Source organism: Leuciscus leuciscus (assembly GCF_965113295.1).
Source record: "Leuciscus leuciscus genome assembly, chromosome: 21".
Lineage (NCBI taxonomy): Eukaryota > Metazoa > Chordata > Actinopteri > Cypriniformes > Leuciscidae > Leuciscus > Leuciscus leuciscus.
Genome location: NC_138745.1, coordinates 1,317,655 through 1,337,825, shown reverse-complemented (window position 1 = coordinate 1,337,825; position 20,171 = coordinate 1,317,655). Strand labels below are relative to the sequence as shown.

At 38.8% G+C, this 20,171-nt stretch overlaps 1 protein-coding gene across 2 annotated transcripts; it reads left to right on the top strand.

The window, feature by feature from the left end:
- Positions 1–692: 692 nt before the first annotated feature.
- bsk146 (brain specific kinase 146) lies at positions 693–19,046 on the top strand. Of its 2 annotated transcripts, none has more exons than XM_082152162.1 (4): positions 693–857; positions 11,872–12,070; positions 13,826–14,028; positions 17,303–19,046. In XM_082152162.1, exons 2-4 carry the CDS (start codon positions 11,899–11,901, stop codon positions 18,095–18,097), a joined length of 1,170 nt encoding a protein of 389 aa, XP_082008288.1. In that variant the 5' UTR covers positions 693–857; positions 11,872–11,898; the 3' UTR covers positions 18,098–19,046. The 2 variants fall into 2 exon arrangements, with proteins under 2 accessions (XP_082008288.1, XP_082008289.1); XM_082152163.1 differs by lacking the exon at positions 693–857 and adding an exon at positions 11,210–11,661 and having other exon boundaries at positions 11,773–12,070.
- The last annotated feature ends 1,125 nt before the right edge of the window (positions 19,047–20,171 follow it).

Genomic DNA, 20,171 nt, shown 5'->3' with positions numbered 1-20,171 from the left:
TTTGTCACCATAATCCAGCGAGTGATTTAGGAACTCGCTGGGAATTTTTGGATCGGCCCTTAGTTTGTAAAAGCAACAACAACAAAAATGCATTTGCATTTACTGTCATCAATTCACTTCATGTTTATTAGTATAGCGCTTTTCACATTACACTTCATTTCAAAGCAGCTTTACAGAAAATCACGAGTCCACATTACAATTTACAGTGATCTGTTATCAGAGGAAACTGTCTAAGTTATGTATTTCAGAAACGTACATATACAAAAATCACAGTTAGCTAAAAATTTATTAATTTAAACAATGTAATAATTTAATGCATAAACAATGAGCTCATTGAAGTAATTAATACTTGTTATTACAACGAAAAAACATTCAAATATGCACTTAACTTATGCGATTAATAAAGGTAAATAAACCTAATACTTAAATAAATAAATAAATAAAGAACTATTATAAACAGCATCTTTGAGGCAGCCTCAGCGACTAATGCTGCTTTCTGCTGTTATTGGCTGATGCGCACAGTAGGCGGAGTCTATCAGGTGACGCGAGGATCGTCCAGCGCTACTATTGGCTGGCTCTCGCGGTGGGCGGGGTTTACTCAGGTGACGCGAGGAGCGACTTGCGCTACTATTGGCTGGCTCTCGCGGTGGGCGGGGTTTCATCAGCCCCGCTCGGAAGCTGTGATTTTTTCCCCTCAGTATCAGTTGATCCTCGCCGGGTGAATGTCGTCTGATTCTCCAACACAAATGCGGATAAAAGAGAGACACGACGCTGGACCATGAGAACACACTCACATTATTATTATATTCCTGGATAGAAGCAGAAGCGCTGGAGTTTTGGACGGATTTCATGGTTTGGTGAGTCCATTCCGCTTGATGTCAACAGTATTATTGCATTGCAGCAGTTGATACACCGATGCTCGATTATAATGACTGTCCTGCTCTGGAATGATGGGGTAACATGAATATGAATATGAATAATAACCGCTGCCAGACGACCTTAAACATCACTGCAGCGTAATGTCCTTATGCTGCTGGGAAATTAGCGAAAATAATAATAATTGTGTTATTACTATAATTTTTTTAATTCATTAATAAGCACTGATAGAATGGGCATGAGCAATAATAATAATACCACTAATATTTTTGTTCACTTTGTTGAGCCAATTGGATGAATAATAATAATACATTCTAATAATATATAATAAATTATAATAAAAAAAAATTGCAGTATAATTAATATAAATAAATAACAATAACCATAATAGAAAAAACATAATTTTTTAATAAAAAGTATTATCCAACTAACAATATATATATATATATATATATATATATATATATATATATACATATATATAAATCTGTTCTTAATTTGTTCTGGATATGCATGGATGATATTCCTTTTGTCCTGTTCAGCATGTAAACGTATTCCCCCTTTAAGAAGAGCGAGTGTGTGTGTGTGTGTGTGTGTGTGTGTGAGAGAGAGAGAGGCTGCAGACTGCAGGCAGCACTGTGTGTGTGTGTGTGTGTGTGTGTGTGTGTGTGTGTGTGTGTGTGTGTGTGTGTGTGTGTTGTTCTCAGTGCGGATAGGATGAGTGTGCAGGTATCCGCAGGTCACCCAGAACTCAACACCGGTAAATGGATGCTGTCAGAGAGCGGATGAGGGATGAACGGATCGACTCCGGGAATAAGAGTTCGGTTCAGATGCTGATGCTGAACATCAGTGCAATTTACACTCACTGCTGCTGAACGCCACACACACACACACACACACACACACACACACACACACACGCACGCACACACACACGCAATCAGTTCTTCACATGCGTTTTCAGATACTAGGGGTGTCACAATATATCGTGTCACAATATATCGCAATACAAAAATGTATCAATATGTATTGTATCGTTGACCCAAAATGATACAATAAAAGTGTTAAAAAAATTAAGTTTACAGGGTTTTCGTGTCACTACTACATTAAATTACTATATAATGTAGAATATATTGTATAATAATGCGATGGGGGAATATTTGTGGTATCTGGTATCTGATAATGCCAAATGTCTGATGTTACCAGTAAAAAGTGTCCTTCATTATTTTAAATATATCTAGTCAGTGACAGAGATAAAGCAGAATCGTCTGAAATAATTCTGTATTTTCAGCTTCAGAATCATGAATATTTGTATTCTTGTGTCACTGTTGTCTTGTGCTTTGATTTCCAGTATCAAGTCCAAAATAAAGGACTTGTATTGCTTTTACTCCTAAACTAAAGCAGTAAGGCCCTTGAAGTCGTGATTTACAGTGAGTTTAGAACAGCTGTTAGACTCGACGCGGAGCAAAACCTCCTCAGCTGTTCTAAATCCACTGTAAAACACGGCTTTTATAAAACGGTATTAATTTTAATATTTATTTTGTTCATAAAATAAACACCAGCAAAAAAAATATATAACGTTACAACACATTTATTCCTCCGCCAAGCAATGTAGTTTCAAAGAGGTTGCCAAGCAACACATGCCGCAACAAAGCATCACAAACGGCAGTTGCGCAGTAACACTAATGTAATGATGTCACTACGGCTTTGAACGCGGCTCAACCAATCAGAATCAAGGACCGGAACTATCCGTTTTATAACTATTAATTTATGCCCAAATTTACCATTTTGATGGTGTATCGCAATAATCTGTTATCCTGAGTTCAGTATGGTGATATGTATCGAATCGTGACATGAGGGGATCGTTACACCCGATTCAGATACACAGACCGATTTACACGATCACACTGAGCAACTGCGCTTTGCTTCCACACCGTACGCAGATCCTACACTTTTGGGACTGACCCATCGCAGGGAGTTTGATTGACAGGCGATCTGACCAATCATAATCCACCATTTTTGTCCAACAAAGCAGTCAGGAGAGTTAGTAGATTATAGAGAGCCTAAGTCCGGCCCTCCGCTTCCGGCTCATGGGATCTTATTTCGGAAAAAAATATGTATGGTAGTCAATGGCGAGAGACAACTTATATTTTTATTCCGTCTGAACTGTGCCCTGAATTACACATATGATGTCAAGAAAGTCGCAGTTTGTCATAAAACAGAAGAGTAACATTTAGTTTTATGTGAAAATCGCTCAATGAACTCCATCTCTCGTCTCGCACTGTGTCCGTATGTGTGCAGTCTGGTACAAAACACTCAGGCATGACGGCGTAACGTTACCATTATAACGCAAGACTATAGAAACTGACAGACGTTAGCTTCAGTAAAGTGAGCTTCAGTAAAGTGAGCTTCAGTAGAGTTAGCTTCAGTAAAGTTAGCTTCAGTAAAGTTAGCTTCAGTAAAGTTAGCTTCAGTAAAGTTAGCTTCAGTAAAGTGAGCTTCAGTAAAGTTAGCTTCAGTAGAGTTAGCTTCAGTAAAGTTAGCTTCAGTAAAGTGAGCTTCAGTAAAGTTAGCTTCAGTAAAGTTAGCTTCAGTAAAGTTAGCTTCAGTAAAGTTAGCTTCAGTAAAGTTAGCTTCAGTAAAGTGAGCTTCAGTAAAGTGAGCTTCAGTAAAGTTAGCTTCAGTAAAGTTAGCTTCAGTAAAGTTAGCTTCAGTAAAGTTAGCTTCAGTAAAGTGAGCTTCAGTAAAGTTAGCTTCAGTAGAGTTAGCTTCAGTAAAGTTAGCTTCAGTAAAGTGAGCTTCAGTAAAGTTAGCTTCAGTAAAGTTAGCTTCAGTAAAGTTAGCTTCAGTAAAGTTAGCTTCAGTAAAGTTAGCTTCAGTAAAGTGAGCTTCAGTAAAGTGAGCTTCAGTAGAGTTAGCTTCAGTAAAGTTAGCTTCAGTAAAGTTAGCTTCAGTAAAGTTAGCTTCAGTAAAGTTAGCTTCATTCATTGAGAGTAAAGGTATGATGTCACATGTGCGCCCTTTGGGTTTGTAGTGTTTGTAATCACGTATTTTCACAGTCTTACACCTCAACAGTTTTACATCAAACTGCGACTTTCTTGACTTTAAAATGTATCTTTTAAATTGACAAACATCATATGTGTAATTCAGGGCACAATTCAAACCAGATCAAAATATTTGTTGTCTCTCGCCATTGACTACCATACAATATTTTTCCGAAATAAGGTCCCATGGTGGTCCACCGGAAGGGGCGGGGCTTAGGCTCTCTATTAATGTTGCAGGATCTGAACTTGATAAACGGCGTGTCCTGACGTCTTTCCACGGTTAAAACAACATTCCTTCTGATGTTCATTCATGTTTATTTGATGCTGTAAATGAACTAGAAGGAAGAGATGATCGGTTCACGAGTGGCTTTAACTGAGCGATCTCTCAGACACATTAAAGAGACACAAAACGCTATTTATTGTTTACATTTCTTTATGAAATGACCAAATTTGAAAGTTGAGACTTTGTTTAATATCAGAAGTAAGCTGGTCTGTCCTGTGTGTCAGTGTGTTGTCAGTGTCCTCTCTGCTCTGCGATGTGTGTTTCACTGTGTGAGAACATGTGTGTGTGTGTGTGTGTGAGAGAGGCGTGGCTTGTCGGACATAGCAACAGTAACTAAAGGGGGCGGGTCTTTGTGAACGGTCAGATTGAATGCCATCATGTGTCTCTGGCTTTATCGTGTCTCTGGCTCTGCTTTCACACTCCTGTGGCTTTAACACGAGCTGAGGGAGTCACAGTTCATCATAATACAGCTTCTCCACACGACCTCTTGTTCCTTTCTTCATTCGCCATGTAAACAGTATCATCCCAGCAGAGATGCGTGTGCATGTTCATTCTTCAGCAGTTTTTTATTATATACAAACACCAATATTTGGACAATACTGTAGATTATATTTCCAGTTATATTCTTTGAAGTGCCTTGGAGTAACATGTTAATGAATATAATAATAATCAAGTAGTACAGTCAAACCAAAGATAATTCAGACACAAGATATCAGGACACTATAGTTCATTAGTGTAAGTGAGGACACATTAATACAAATTTGGGACCAGAAATGATTGGGACACTTTGAGCTGATCATGTTTTGCTGAAGTGTTTTGTCTTTAATTGCTAATGCTCTTTTTACACACAGACTGAACAAAATGAAGCATTGCTTGGTGATTGGTTGAGCTAAACTGGTATTATCTAATTGTGTAGTTAAATTTAACAGCTGACAGATATTCAACATAATTCATGTGTGAGACAGTCTAACAGAAGGACGGACAAAACCAGTCAAATATCAACTGAGTTCTGCTCATATTTTATTACCATTTTCTAAACTATAGCGAATAAACTGTGATAATGTGAGAAATGTTGAAGATGTCTGAATAAATTTGGTTTGACTGTATGTAAAAAGTATCACAGTATTACCTTCCGATACTGTCATTATACCATGGTACTACCAGTGTGTTACTGTAAGGGACTTTTGCAAGCCTTTTTAATTTTAGTGTCTTATGTGATTGTACTGACTTGGGAAATTGAAACGCTTAATCATGAAAAATGTAGACTTTGAAGAGCTTGTGAAGCTTTGAGTGTCTGTTGCACATGACATGAACTTGGCTGTGCTTCAAATCCTCTGTTAGCTTGTATAATGAAATGTTGAGGGAAGACGCACTGCTCAGCTGAAAAAAAATTATTAAGGCATAATTTAAGATAACGAAACAGTGTCGACATTATTTTTTTATTTTATTTTATTTTTTTTTGTACAATTTCAGTGTTATCATGAAATTCTAAATTTGCCTCCCACTCGTTTCTCATTGGTTGTTCAAACTGGTAGCCCCGCCTCCAAACGCACACCATTGGTTGAGTCAGTGTTGCTGGTCAGGATTTCAGAAACAGAGCAATGGACCGTTTTCACAGACTGTGATGACACGTTTCCACAGTTAACATTGTAAAACTAGTTTTTATTTTATTTTATTAAATGTAATGTACATTTATAACACTATACTTTATGTTTTTCTCTTTGGCATTAACTTACAGAAAATAGTTTTCCCAAAAATGAAAATTCTGCCATTAATTACTAACCCTCGTGTCGTAAGACTTTCGTTCATCTTCAGAACACAAATGAAGAGTTTTTTTAATGAAATCTGAGAGTATTTTGTCCCTTTATTGACAGTCTACGCAACTGAAACTTTGACGCATCAAAAAGTTCCTAAAGAGATCGTAAAGCAAATCCATATTGAGCGGTTTAGTCCAAAGAGACTCGCTTTATATGATGATGGACAGATTGAATTTAGGCTTTTATTCACATATAAACATGTGAATGTTTGTATGTGAATAATTAGCTGTGGTAAACGAAAGCTCAAGCATGATCACGAGGTTTATTCTCTTGTTACGCAGCACACATGTTTCAACTTCTGTTTATATTCGCTGATCAATGTTAATCTGTGAATAAAAGACGAATTAAATCTGTTTATACATGTCGTAGTTTCCGTTTCCTCAAATCACACACAACTGTGACGACCTCTGCTTCTGAGAACTCGTGGAAATGTGAAAACGTCCATAGCGCCACAACATTTTACAATTTGTTCATATATAAAGTGTTTATATTAGTCGACCACAAAACCAGTCACGTGGGTCAATTTGTTGAAATTGAGATTTATACATCACATGAAAGCCGAATAAATAAGCTTTCCATTGATGTATGGTTTGTTAGGATAGGACAATATTTGGTCGAGATGCAACTATTGAAAATCTGGAATCTGAGGCAAAAAAAATCTAAACATTGAGAAAATCTCCTTTAAAGTTGTGCATTTATGTTCTCGATTGTGCAGCATTCACTCACACAAATACATGTTTTATATATTTACAGTAGGAAATTTACTAAATATCTTCATGGAACATTATCTTTACTTAATATCCTCATGATTTTTGGCATAAAAGAAAATGTTTTAATTTTGACCCATAACATGTATAAATACACAAATATACCCGTGTGACTCGTGACTGGTTTTGTGATCCAGGGTCACATATAAGATGTGACTTCCCCAGCTAACAATTTTTGTTTCCCATAACAACGTTAGTTTTTGTTTCCCAGAACGTTCTCAGAACGTTAGTTTATGGTTCTCAGAACGTAATTTTTTTTGGTTAGCCAGGAAAGTTTTCTTAACATTCCCATAAAGTTATTCTTACGTTCCCATAACGTTATATTAACGTTCAACTAACCTAAATTCATCAGTTATTCATTCAGTTATTTTTAGGTTATTTACCACCCTGCAACGTTCTGGGAACGTAATTTTATGGTGGCAAAAACAATAACTTTAAAATAACCATCATGGAACATTCTCTATAAGTTGATTTTAGGTTATTTAAAAGTAACCACCCTGCAACGTTCTGGGAACGTTCTTTTATGGTTACATAAAAATAAACCCAAAAAAGAACGTTCCCCTAACGTTAGCATTTGGTTCTATCAAAAGGTTATCACATCTGATTGACATAAAGGCCTTAGATCGTCGCTTTTTACCCATCCATCAACCCCCCCGTCATGTGACTTCATTAGTAAACGAGTACAGAAAGGGTGTTTCAGGGTTGTTGAGGAACACAAGGGTGTCTGGAAGCTCGTGTGGAGTTAAAGGCCTGTGTTTCTCCTTCTCCTTCTCTTCCCTCTCGCCTGCGTTTCCCGGCTGCGGCTCTCTCGATAACAGAATGACAAAATAGCTTTCGCTCGGGAATAAATGAGCCGTGACTGTCGGATGATTTTAAAGTGTTGTGTACTGACGAGACAGTGCCAGAGTGTGTGCGTAAAGTCTGTCGGAATGATCTATATATGAAGAAGACCTGTGTCAAAACTGAGATGATAATGCTCTCCGCACATAGTGTACGCTCACCAGATACTTTCAGTTCAAACTCGTCCCAGTCTCAGCACATTCAGATAGAAACCTATCCATAGGAGCCTGATAAAAATGTTAATATTAAAGAAAAGCGTTAGACGGACCATAATGCATCTGAAGTCTTGATTTGCATTTCTCGGCCTCGAGCGGCTTTGACCCAGTGAGTCATTCTCTGCACCAGCCGGCTTTATTCCCGGCGTATCCTGCGCTCCTGGTGTGAGTGTGTCAGACTGCACTGAAGTCAGTGTAATAATGGTTATTAGTGGGAATTTTAATCGTGCTGTAACTCATCCTGCACTGCTGAAGTGATTCCTGAAGTCATGGAGTTTGTTGAGGACGGAGAGAGAGTTATCTCATCCCACATCCCAGTGCCCTGGCAAACTCCCAGAACACCTCAGCACTGCGTTGGTGAGGTTTGCACTCGCGTTATCCAGAACATTGTGTTCATGCTGAAGGTGTGTGTCGTGACATGTACGGTATAATGCATGATCAGAAGAAAGCTGTTCCACTTAGCTGGATAATGGGTGGATTTTGCATCATTAATTCTGTTATTTTCCTGTTTATTACTGTGCTATAGAAGTATGTCACCTGACTTCCATCATGGCTGTTTAACCTGCACTTCTGATGCTCTGGCAGAAACTAATGACCTTTTACATTTATTCTTTCATTATATATTACTGTTTTCTAATTTAATAATAAGATTAGAACTCGTGATCGACCCGACCGATATATAAGCCAGAGTAAGTAATTAGGGGTAATTGAACTATTTTGACATTATCGGCCAATGACTTGAGGCTGATTAGGTTAGCTCTCGAATCTGATTGGCTGAGTGGTTTCAAGCGCGCTGATATAAGCACTGGGATTTTTCACAGATTGGATCATTCCGCTTGTCTGTGTTTGTTGTGACAGACTGTCAGTGTGTGTGTGTGTGTGTGTTAGTGCTGAGTCTCAGTGACTCTTTCTGCAGGTTACATCATTACACAGTGTCCTAACCAGACGCGGTGCGATAAGATTCCAGAGACAAATAATTTGTCTGTCCACACTAGACTCGACGTGACTGTGAGATGTGTCAAAATCAGTCAAAACCTACAGCCAATCAGAACAGCGTGTGGGCGGAGTCAGCCAATCAGAACAGTGTGTGGGTGGAGTCAGCCAATCAGAACAGCGTGTGGGCGGAGTCAGCCAATCAGAACAGTGTGTGGGCGGAGTCAGCCAATCAGAACAGTGTGTGGGCGGAGTCAGCCAATCAGAACAGTGTGTGGGCGGAGTCAGCCAATCAGAACAGTGTGTGGGTGGAGTCAGCCAATCAGAACAGTGTGTGGGCGGAGTCTCGCAGCACCAGAAAGTAATCTTGACGGCACATGGATAAGTCGCTACATAATCAAATTCACAAATATTACACCATTTAAACATTATTAAAAATACATAGAAATTCGTTACTAAAACAATCTTTGTCAAAGAATACACTTGTTTGTTCACAGTTTGAACGTTCTTGTTTCCATTTGTTTAATTTGAAGATCTGAGGTGAATTATCCATTGTTGCTTTTACAGCCACAAAGCTGGAGCACTAAATGATATTCAGAGTCACATGACACGCTTTTAACATTAAATAAAGCACATAAACAGCACCTGAGATTATCATCGCCACACTTTGTGTTTGTTGTTCCAGCGCGACGTCGCAGAAAAATAGAAACCGTTTCTAAAATAGAATCGTCGCGTGTCGCGGCTTGATAGGACACACACTCTCATTAACATGGAGAAGAGGCTTTTATTGCGTGTTGCGGCGGCGCGGCGCGGCGCGTGTAGTTAGGACACGGTGTTACTCCAGTAGTGCCTCCAAATTACTTTTGTGAGTGAGTCATTGAAACATGCACCAAACTGATTAATTCAAAAACAAGTGATTGAATCATTAAATTGTTAGGTGTGTTCGACTTGATCAGTGTATGATATGAAAGTATGTTTTTTTTTAAATTATTATTATTAAATGCCAATCACATTACAAATAATGAACATAATAGTCAAACACATAGTGTACAATTTTTTAACAATATAGATAGACAACAAATAGTAAAAGAAAATATACTGTATGATATAAAAAATAATAATACAAGTAAAAAGAAAGCAGAAAAAAAGAAAATAACATAAACAGAAAAAGGAACAGGTATGAGATCATAAAAGCTTCACGTAGAGACCTTGTGCGTTTTGCTTTACTATTTTTCAACGTAAGTTGTAACTCAATAAGCTATAATTTTTCATATCTATCTGATATAACAAAAAATGTGGTTTTCTTTTAGCCCATTTTTGTTTATGTGTATGGTATTTCCCAATAATCAAACAAAGATTAACAATAAAGGCCACATTTGGTGGTAATCTTTGTCTATTAAAATAAATAAAAATACAACGGCTCCTTATGCTCTCGCGGTACTGCATAATACTGCTTAATGTCATACTGCGAACATCAGCGCCGCTGTAAGTCGAACACACCAATTCATTCAAATGATTTGTTCAAAAACACTGATTCATTCCGGAATAAAAAAAGTGACTGAGTCATTGAATCATTCTCTCAACCAATTCATTCCAAAGACTGAATCAACTGATTGATCTGGGAATAAAACAAATGAGCGAGTCATTGAATCATTAATTCAACCAATTTGTTGAAAACACCACAAATAGACAAAGTAACTGGCTATATTTTGTTTAAAATATAAGTTACTCATTATTAATTACTCATCAATTACTCACAATACAATTAATACTCATAATTTTTAGTTCAATAAACAAGTAGTTCATATTAAATTACTTACAATATTGACTGTTTTTGTTCTGTTTTACCAACAAAAATAGTTCCAAACAAAGATCAGACCAGAACTATTGCGTATCTCAAAGCAGCAGCGGTGTCTTGTTTTGTCTTGTTTTGTTACTGAATGATTCAGCGTTTCAAACGAATCAGTTGAATGAATGACTCAGTGAATGACTACTGGCTTAGTTTAGTTCTTGTTTAAAAGTATGCATTTTTCCAACATTTCTTATTTGTATATTCAAAAATGTCTTTAAAATATGAATCTCATAACATTATTTATTGTAATTTTGCAGTCTACATTATTTAATATAATTGACAACAGTCCTATAGTGTATTTTGAATTCATTCATCAAATGTAAGAATATGACATGAAAGATGATGCATAGCTACATTTAATAAGGTTAAATAATAAGGCTTGTATAAAGGTAAAGAACGGCCTGGGGTAAAAATCTACAATATGCGGATTTAAGTATATAAAAGCTTATAGACGGATGAAAATATTTCTTCAGAATAAACCAAAAATCTCAGTGATGCCTTGCTTTTGTGGGATCTTTTGTATGGGATATTATCTGCTGATATGAAAAGTTCACTGTATATCATAATAATAAATAGCATTTATGACAGCGATGATATTTTGGTTTCTTTTTACAGTAAACATTAAATATTACACATACGTACATGTAATATAATGTGTATTTCTATCACAGGTTTGGTCTTAAATGTCATACAAGGTGACATTAAAAAGCTCTTTAATAGTCTTAAATGTACCTTGTTTATATCTGTAGACGCCCTGAGAACTTCTAGAGATAATCTTTTCAATTTCAAAACTTATTTGAACTTATTTGACCATCTTCTACAAAAGCAGGTCAGGCCGATCTCTTCGTTAAAATTTAACAAAATTATAAATATTCAAGACAGACCCAGTAAGGACCAGACGATTATAATATTGCGTAAGCACAGAGCTGGACTCCTGAGACATGAAACAGTGGTGAGATTAGCAGGTTAGATCAGGGGAAGTGAAATCCCTGTCTCTTCTCTGCAGGATAATCACATTCCCGGAGCGTGAAGCCGTCGCGAGTGTGTCTCAGTCCTCGAGTGTGTCTCAGTCCTCGAGTGTGTCTCAGTCCTCTAGTGTGTCTCAGTCCTCCTCGAGTGTGTCTCAGTCCTCCAGTGTGTCTCAGTCCTCTAGTGTGTCTCAGTCCTCCAGTGTGTCTCAGTCCTCCAGTGTGTCTCAGTCCTCGGCCTCACACTGACATGCGTTTGCTTGTTGTCTGTCGCAGGTTTTCGTCAGCTGTTCCCCCGTCAGAATGAGCTCTTCTCCCGTCGTCCCTCGTGTGTCCGTCGATATCCTCGAGGAGCTGCAGATCTTCGCCGCTCAAAACCTGGAGAAGGTCGAGGTCAATAAATACTATGAAGTCATACGAGAGCTCGGCAAGGGGACTTATGGGAAGGTGGACCTCGTCATCCATAAGATCAGAGGTACGGCACAGTCCAAACCGGGGTTATTATCATCAATGGCTTTCAATACTTCAAATAAAATCCTAAAAAATAATCAATTAAAGTCCCCCTGTGGTGAAAATCCAGCTTTTAATGTTGTTTATGTGTCTATGTGGAGTTTTTAATATGCTGTAAGACAAACCATGTGTAAGTTCATAAGTCGACACCATTGCTGAGTATTTCCTCCTTAAAACTGCAGTGAACCAAAGACAGTCTCAAACACACGCTTTGAAATCGCTGGTGTTTCTGACGTCACAAACTACCTTGTAACCAATCAGATCAACGTGTGATCGTCAACCAGTGGATCTCTGAGCTGAGTGAGTGAGTGGAGGCGGGGCTCATTTGCATATTCATAGAACCGCGCATACTAAATGAGGCAAGGGTGTCGAGTTACATTCAAGATATTTTAAGACATGAAGACATTATTTTCAAGGAAAAAACCTTTAAATATGTAATTTTGGTGATAAAAGATGTTTTAAGGGATACAATTATTGACCACAGGAGGACGCTAACTGAAATAATATCAAATGTAAATGTTTAAATTGAATGTACTAAAATAAATAAAATAAAAATATAACTTAATTTACATTCATGCATTTGGCAGAAGCTTTTATCCGAAGCGACTAGCATTGCATTTCAAGCTACACATTTACATTTTTACATCAGTTCTTGCTTTACCTGGGAATCGAACCCGTTGCAAGCGCTCTACTGTTTTAAAGATCACTAAATTCAAGGCTTTTGGTCATACCTAGGATATCCAGAACCACCAAAGGAGGGAGAGCATTTTCACATTTGGCTCCAAAACTCTGGAATAGTCTTCCTGATACCGTTCGTTGCTCAGACTCGCTATCCCAGTTTAAAACTAGATTAAAGTCGCATCTCTTCAGCCAGGCATTCATATAATCCTACAGTTCAAACTACAATCCGGCCTCTAGCTCATAAATGCCAGAGGAGAACTGGCCCCCGACTGAGCCTGGGTTCTCCCAAGGTTTTTTTTTTCTCCATTAGGTCACCTGATGGAGTTTTAGGACACCATTAGGTCACTTGATGGAGTTTTTCGGTTCCTTGCCACTGTTGCCTTTGGCTTGCTCAGTTGGGGATATTTTGGGGATATTAATCTAATTTTATCAATCAATAAATTCCTCTTGAAACAAACTTTGTTGTATTATTTTAATTTAATACTGTGAAGCTGCTTTGATACAATCTGTATTGTGAAAAGCGCTATACAAATAAACTTGACTTGACTTGACTTGACTGTTTGAGCTGCAGGAAAGCATTAATAAACATCTTAAAGCAACTTAATAAACATCATTACTCCAGTAGGTGGCGACAGATGACTTTATGAACAAGTCACCGAATCATTCATTCAACCAATCCTTTCAGAAAACACGTATTCATTCAGAAAATGAAACGCGAGTCATTGAATCATTCAATTTAAGATCATTCAAAAACATTGATTCATTTGGGAAATAAACAATTGACTGTTTCATTGAATCATTTACTCAACCAATTCATTCAAAACACTGATTCAGTCGGAAACAAAACAAGTGACTGTAGGCTATAGTCATATAGTAAAAAATATTTTTTTTTAAACTAAAATGAATGAAAATGACAAACACACACAACAAAATTAGTCAACTTAAAATAAAATCTAACTCACAATATCGTTAGATCGAGCACGACTGCCATAAACCAATAAAGCTTTAATTGGCATGTCTTTCTCTCCTCAATCTACAGGAGCCAAGATGGCTCTGAAGTTCCTGAAGAAGAAGACGACGAAGCTGAAGAGTTTCCTGAGAGAGTATAGCATCTCCCTCTATCTCTCTCCATGTCCCTTCGTCATCAACATTTTTGGCATTGCGTTTGAAACGGAGGAGTACTATGTGTTTGCGCAGGAATACGCGCCTTCTGGAGACCTGTTCGATATCATTCCTCCACAGGTAATCAGAGTCATCTAACAATCAATAAAGCAGCAGTTCTCACTAAATCAGGGGCTTTTCCAGTCATTTCCAGGGTCTTTTCTGACCTCTGTACGGGCAATTACCTGAAATGTGTGTCTGTGTTGTCTTTGTAAGTCAAATACTTCAATTTAACCAATTAGTTTCAAACAATCAGGATACTATACTATATCAATAAAATGACACTGCGAACACAAGAACCGAAGCTGCATCTGTCCTGTCATTTACAACACAGTGTTTCAAAGCAGCTTTACAGAGATAACAGGAAAATAACGCAACAAAGTTTGTGTCTAGAATGTCACAGTCCAGCTTAAATAAGTTCAGTAATGTTCATTTCTGTTGTAAAAAAGTTCTTAATTTAGTTAATTTATATATATATATATATATATATATCCGCTCTGGAGAAACCGTGATGTCATCGTCCAGCTCAGCTCAGTTCTCATATAATGCTGTCAATGCAGGAGATCAATAATATTGTTGAATATTAAATTACGACCTCCGTTCGTGTATCTTTTCTGTTGCTCTGTTCTTTTTCTCTCCGTTATTGGGGCGGTTTACACCTGGCCACTTCATGCGTTTTCTCAGATCCGATCGTGAAAAGACCAGGTGTAAATGCCCTCCGAAACGCATTCGAGACGGATTTGAATCCGATCGCTCAAACCACATCAGGAGGAGGTCTGGGCCGCATTCCAGACGAAACTAGACAAGTGTAAATGCATCGTTGTTAAAACCACATATGGAAATTGTACTCCTCCCAAAAATGCTAAAAAAATAAACGTGTGAGAGCGTGTTATAGGCTATATGTAATGTTAGAGCCAGATATGACGACGCTACTGGAACACGCATCGCCGCAGACGAGCAGCTGAGCATCTATTCATTAAGCCAACGTGCAAACTATCGCAAATCAAAGTGAAAGTAAGTCTCAGACGCTTAACACACAATCATCATCATTAAAAGTAAAGAAGCGAAATGATCTTACCAGGGCTGTTGCCCAACCCGATCACACTAAATGCGTCTCTATAGCATGCATTGTGTTTATCGTGCAATTTATACGCCAAAATGAGTTTTTACGTGCATATGATACGCATGGGTAGGTTTAGGATAGGTTTAAGGTAGGTTTAGTATTGGTAGGGTACGTGCATATGATACACATGGGTAGGTTTAGGGTAGGTTTAGTAGTGGTAGGGTATGTGCATATGATACGCATGGGTAGGTTTAGGGTAGGTTTAGTAGTGGTAGGGTATGTGCATATGATACGCATGGGTAGGTTTAGGGTAGGTTTAGTAGTGGTAGGGTACGTGCATATGATACGCATGGGCATGGGTAGGTTTAGGGTAGGTTTAGTAGTGGTAGGGTACGTGCATATGATACGCATGGGCATGGGTAGGTTTAGTAGTGGTAGGGTACGTGCATATGATACGCATGGGTAGGTTTAGGGTAAGTTTAGTAGTGGTAGGGTACGTGCATATGATACGCATGGGTAGGTTTAGGGTAGGTTTAGTAGTGGTAGGGTACGTGCATATGATACGCATGGGTAGGATTAGTAGTGTGGGGTGCGTGTGTATTACCCGCAATAAAGTGCGTATCAAATGCACGCGAAAACTGCGTATCATATGCACGTAAAAACACATTTTTGTGTATAAATTGCACGATAAACACAATGCGTGCAATAGAGACGCATTTTCATGAGATCAGGCTGTGTTGCCTGATGATCAATAAAATGCAGCTCATATCTGTTGCTTTCGGTGACATGCCTCCAGTAAATCTGCATATAGCGGGAATTGAAGATCGGATTTAAATCCGTTTTGCAAAAACACATTTATGTGACCAGCTGTAAATGGAATCGTTTTGATAACAGATAGTAATCCGATCTGAGAAAACGCATGAAGTGGCCAGGTGTAAACAGCCCCTTTGTTGTTTGATCCCGGACGAGCCCCCGATTATTAGCCCGTGTCCAGGGGAATATAGAAAACTCTAAAATAGGGTGTAATAAAATAAAGATGGGATGTGGTAATGGAATCCCAGCAATGAATCACTCCCATTATTTATTATTACTCTGATTATTGCTTGTTTGTTAACAAACAAGTATTCATTACTTCAATGAGCTCAATGTTTCTGCCTTAAATTATTACATTGTTTAAATTAATACATTTTTAGCTAACTGTGATTTTGTATATGTACATTTCTGAAATACATAACTTAAGGTCCTTTCACACTGGACGTGATTTTGACGCACAAATAATTTGCGCGATGGTTTTATGTTTTGATCAGCTGTGTGTGTAATGAGCGCTTCCACACCAAACGCGAATGTGCTGCGGCGAAAACACAACTTTTATTTTTCGCTTCGATGTCGATTTTTTTTTTTTACTTTTGCGGCGACAGAAAAGGCTTCAGCCAATCATTAACTACAAGGACAACGATTGTGTGGTGTAGCATTGCCAACCAACTCGGTTATCACGACTGTGAGTATGTTGTGTGATAGTTTTAGTCGTTGTATAGTCCTGTGGTGTGTAGGCTAGCAGGCTAAACTATATTTGGGATAGAAAGCTAACACTATTATCATCAAAGATCCGTGTTTACTTCGAACATGTAACAAAATGTAGTGAGACTATTTAGGGCTGCTTTTAGTATTACTATACAGTCTTTGTGTAATATCTACAGTTTCTAGTCGAATGATTTTAACTTGTTACTTTGTGTGTTGCATGTAATGTGTATTGACATTACAAAACGCACTGTGTTTAGTTGAAGACGCAAACAAACTGTGGGAAAACCTCAGGGACACCTATGAGAGGAAAAGGAGAGAGGAAAAGGAAACTAAGAGTGGACATTAGCATACTCCCCTTCAGACTTTCTGTTCTGTAAGATCGGCTGCACCCAAAACCTTCTTTTTTGTCCTTTAAAGAAACTGAAAAGCTCGTCTTCACTGGATGATGATGATGAAGTGTCCATGTTTTCTCAGCTGTCGGCACGAAAGTTTTGGATGTTGACGCTCTGAACGTCACAGACGTCGCAAATTCGCGTTGCGGTTGATGTGAATGGTTTTGACGCAAACTATTCGCACGCAAACTATTCTCTTTTTCGTTTCGCTTTTTCGTTACGCGTCCGGTGTGAAAGGGCATTTTCCTCTGATAACAGATCACTGTAAATTGTAATGTGGACTCATGCACTTTCTGTAAAGCTGCTTTGAAACGATGTGTATTGTGAAAACGCTATACTAATAAACGTGAACTGAACTGAACTGAATGTGTGTGCACAGGTGGGTCTCCCGGAGCCGGTGGCGAAGCGGTGTGTCCATCAGGTGGCCATCGCTCTGGACTATCTCCACTCCAAGAAGCTGGTGCACAGAGACATCAAGCCCGAGAACATCCTAATCTTCGACAAGGAGTGTCGTAAAGTCAAGCTCTCGGACTTCGGCATGACTCGGCGTTCCGGTTCTCCGGTGAAGCGCGTGAGCGGCACCATCCCGTACACGGCGCCGGAGCTCTGCGACTCGTCGAAGCACGAGGGATTCAGCGTGGACTACAGCACAGACGTGTGGGCCTTTGGAGTGCTCCTCTTCTGCATGCTCACCGGGAACTTCCCGTGGGAAAAGGCCATGCCTCCCGACTCGTTCTATGAGGAGTTTGTGCGCTGGCAGAGACGGCGAACAAATTCGGTTCCGTCTCAGTGGCGTCGTTTCACAGACGAAGCCCTTCGCATGTTCAGGAAGCTCCTGGCGTTGGAGCAGGAACGCCGATGCTCCGTTAAGGAAGTATTCGCGCATTTCGGGCACCGTTGGATGCTGGACGGGAAAAGCGGCGAAAACCATCATCAGTCGGCGCAGAACTCTTCATCCGAGGAGGAGGAGCTGCTCGTGGACCGCATGAAGAAGCAGAGCTTGTCTCCGAAGGCTTCGAAGAGCATCGGTGTGGAGTCGGGATCGGCTCACCTCTTCACATCGGTGTCCACGAACAGCTCCGTCTCATCCACTAACAGCTTCGAGCGCGCGGCCCGAGACAGTCCGCCGAGCAGCCGGATCCTCGTCACCACGCCCATCGAGATCTGTGTGTGAACGCACAAGCATTCGCAAGACACTCGCACACCAATGAAACGGAGACGTGCGTACAATAGAGCGCTAGTATATGGAAGCCCGTTTACGCCACTGTTAAAAAATCGTGCTTTTGTGAATCTTAATGTTTAGGGATGCACGATTTATCACCGATATATCGGTGTCGGCCGATATATGTTCATTTTTATTGTTATCGTTATCGGCCTGATAAGAAAATTTGGCTGAGATATATTAAAGTTGATAAATAATGTATGATCTCCTTCAGCTGAGACACTTCAGATGCCACTGTTCAACATGATGGTTTTGAATTGCTTGAAATATGATTGGAATCACTCATATTTCACAATCACAACATTATTATAATTGTGTGATTGGGACATGATGAGATTTTTGTTTTTGTAATCAGGCTCTGAAAAATTATATAAAATTTGGATTTAGATTTATCGGCCAATATATCGGTTATCGGCTTTCAGATATAAAGAATTATCGGTATCGGACAAAATTTTCATATCGGTGCATCCCTATTAATTATGAGATAAAAAGACATAATGATGTACTAAGTCATAATTATGAGATTAAAGTCAAAATTATGATGGTTATAATTATGACTAATCATAATTATGATATTAAAAAGTTTGAGATTATGAATTAAAAAGTCAAAGTGATGACATCATAATTATGATTTTTAAGTCATGATTGCGCTTTTACCTCTGGTTTCACAGACAAGGCTTAAGTCTATACTCAGACTAAAATGCATGTTTGATCTGTTTGAACTGAAAGCATATATTAAAATATGTCAGTGCCACTGTTTCATCTCAAGATGCACATCAATTATGACTTTGTCATAATTTCGATTTGGGCATCTTTTCGATTTATGTCATGATGACTTTTTAAGTCAGAATTGCGATTGTTTGGGTCATAATTTCAAGAAGTGTCATAATTAAGACTTGGTATTTAAAGGGATAGTTCACTTTGAAATTAATTTTTGGTATGTTTTAGCTTACCTCAAGGGCATCCAAGATGTAGGTGTCTTTTTTTCCGCAGTAGTTTCAATTTTGATATTTTTAGGTCAAACCGTTCTTGTCTGTCAGTCATATAATGCAGGTCGATGGTCACGGTCTCAAAACACAAGCACAGAGTCCAAATTAAAACAATTCCCCGTCGTCCAAATTAAACAATTCCCCATCGTAAGTACACATTGATGGCCTAAGACACGAAACGAGCGGTTTGTGTGAGAAAACGAACAGTATTTATATCGTTTTTACCTCTTATACGCAGCCATGTCGAAGTGCTCTGATCTGACGTGTGCGCAGACTGGTGCATAGATATATACACACTAGATGTCGCCTTGTCTACGGCAGTTCATTGGAACGAATGTCTTTAAGGCGACATCTAGTGTGTATATCTATGCACCAGTCTGCGTACACGTCAGATCAGAGCACTTCGACATGGCTGTGTATAAGAGGTAAAAACGATATAAATACTGTTCGTTTTCTCACACAAACCGCTCGTTTCGTGTCTTAGGCCATCAATGTGTACTTACGATGGGGAATTGTTTAATTTGGACGACGGGGAATTGTTTTAATTTGGACTCTGTGCTTGTGTTTTGAGACCGTGACCATCGACCTGCATTATATGACTGACAGACAAGAACGGTTTGACCTAAAAATATCAAAATTGAAACTACTGCGGAAAAAAAGACACCTACATCTTGGATGCCCTTGAGGTAAGCTAAAACATACCAAAAATGAATTTCAAAGTGAACTATCCCTTTAAGTTTGGCATTTTATGTAAATTATGATTTACGAAAGTTTATTTTCCTTGCGTGATGTAAACGGGCTTCCAGTCACATTAGCGTTAATTCAGCAAAATTGAATGGGCGTAAATGTCAGTTGTTTATCGTCAGAAACTGCTCACACAGAAGTCTCTTTCAAACCACGCCTCTTTCTGTTCGTTAACGCGCCGAAATCACGTCACAAACTTGACAATGAGCGAAATCGTTCGCCCTCGCGCGAAATTCCCGATGACGTGATTCCTTTTGAAATGACTGCATTTCGCCCGCGAAAATTCGCTGAAC

Bases quoted from the DNA above. Each gene is read 5' to 3' on its own strand.
- bsk146 (XM_082152162.1), top strand. From the start codon at position 11,899: ATGAGCTCTTCTCCCGTCGTCCCTCGTGTGTCCGTCGATATCCTCGAG. The intron at 12,071-13,825 runs GTACGGCACAGT...CTCAATCTACAG, and splicing joins CGTCATCCATAAGATCAGAG to GAGCCAAGATGGCTCTGAAG. The intron at 14,029-17,302 runs GTAATCAGAGTC...GTGTGTGCACAG, and splicing joins TCGATATCATTCCTCCACAG to GTGGGTCTCCCGGAGCCGGT.